Source organism: Phytophthora parasitica (genome assembly GCF_000247585.1).
Source record: "Phytophthora parasitica INRA-310 unplaced genomic scaffold supercont2.20, whole genome shotgun sequence".
Lineage (NCBI taxonomy): Eukaryota > Oomycota > Peronosporomycetes > Peronosporales > Peronosporaceae > Phytophthora > Phytophthora nicotianae.
Window position 1 is genome coordinate 994,595 of NW_008649006.1, and position 1,650 is coordinate 996,244.

At 52.1% G+C, this 1,650-nt stretch overlaps 1 protein-coding gene across 1 annotated transcript; it reads left to right on the forward strand.

The window, feature by feature from the left end:
- Positions 1 to 992: 992 nt before the first annotated feature.
- Positions 993 to 1,292, forward strand: PPTG_10172 (hypothetical protein; the record flags this gene model as incomplete). The annotated part of the gene is made up of 1 exon (XM_008905454.1): positions 993 to 1,292. A coding segment is annotated over one exon (300 nt), but the record flags the coding sequence as incomplete, so codon positions are not given.
- Between the last annotated feature and the right edge of the window lie 358 nt (positions 1,293 to 1,650).

Sequence of the window (1,650 nt, forward strand, 5' to 3'; positions counted from 1 at the left end):
GAAGGATGACGGCGATAGTGGTGGCGGAGACAAAGGTCCCGCAGGACGTTGTACCGGTCTGGGTACATTCAAGGAGTGCGAACGCGTGGTGGAAGCATAGCAGAAGACCGTGAGTAGAGGAGAGGCGACATCTGACTGGATTGAGCGGTTCTCCTTCACCGCAGAAGGCCGCAACTGTAGAAGATCGCAGAATCCGGAAAGGCCGCGAGGCAGAATGCATGTGAAGTAGGCAGTCAGTCTTAGATTTGCTGTGAAGTAGAGAGAAGACAGCTGCGAGGTTTAACTTCCGAATAAGAAGAACTGAAGAAGAGAACGTGCTGAGTTGCAGTGCAACTGCAGCCCCGAAGTGAAGTGCCGTAACAGGAGAAGCATTGCGTAGTGCCCGAACGAAGCTCTAGTGTGTGGACGGAAACGGGTATCAGCAGCCCCGTGAGGTCGAGAGGAGTATCAGCAGCCTACCCACCAGGTGCTGGACAGTCACAGAGAGGTATCGGAGCCCTCGTAGTAGTTTAGCCCACTGCGGTAGATTAGCCCGCGACGCAGCCCTGGACGACCTGCAAGATCACTAGAGACTCGTAGCGCCAGACGACCGCAAGGATTGTGCGTGGAAGTGCTATGTATATTCGATCTTAGTGTGTGTTAGTAGAGCACCAGACGTACGTGGGTCCCCCGGCACCTGTCTGTTGGCCACAGATAAGACCGGAGCGGTACCAGGTGTGCACAAGGAAGCTATTGCAATTGCCTATTCTTACTGCGCTTCCTTTTAAACTGCTTCACACGACTTCATTCACGCATTGCAGGTACTTTCACAGACCATGTTCCGTCAGGTTTTACAGCTCGCCCTTTAATGCGAGGGCTGAACTTCTCCAGGAGTTTTCCCGTGATTTTTGCAAATGAAGATCCATTAACAGCAAAACGTTCGAGGGTTTCTCCGGATGTGTCGTGCTGACCCATTGGGGTTATTAAAAATTTGTCTCACCACTAACTGGAAGTGTCGAGTTCTTCTGGCTGATGTTGTATCTGTGGCGGACGAGAGGGATCCGATGGAGATGGCGTCTGTGCCAAACGGGTCGAAGTATGAGGTGGTGGTGAGCGAGAGCGCACTGGGCGAGATGGAAGCGAAAAAGAGCTCTCTGAAGGACGAGGCGACTCAGTTTTGCATGATGAACGTCGAGGCTGCGATCGGGAGTGCTCGGATGTGGACAGTGGTAAATGTCAGCGTCCCAGTGCTGGCGACGTCTATCCCAAACGTAGTGATCGGCTATCATCAGCAGGTGCAGATGCCTCCCTAAAGCGGGATCTTTCAAGGCAGAGGAGCATTGCAAACCTGGGCTCGCAATTGGAGGACTTCGGGTTACCCCGCCCGACCCGAATGTCTTCTCAAGGCATTTCGGGGTACCCGTACCCACCCGACAGGATCCTTCGGGTACCTGGGCTACCCAGCAGTGATTTTGCCAAAGCCAGTGAATTGATTCAAGGCATCCAATACACCTTTTTAAAAGTTGAGCGATAATTTTATTCAAATCAAGTTAAGTGTACCTCTCGACTGCTATTCTCCTTTGTTCACAAGATTTCTGCTTGATCTCACCACAAGTACATCGTCAAGTACCGATGGCTTGATCGAACTGCGCGACTTACACATTAGGGTCC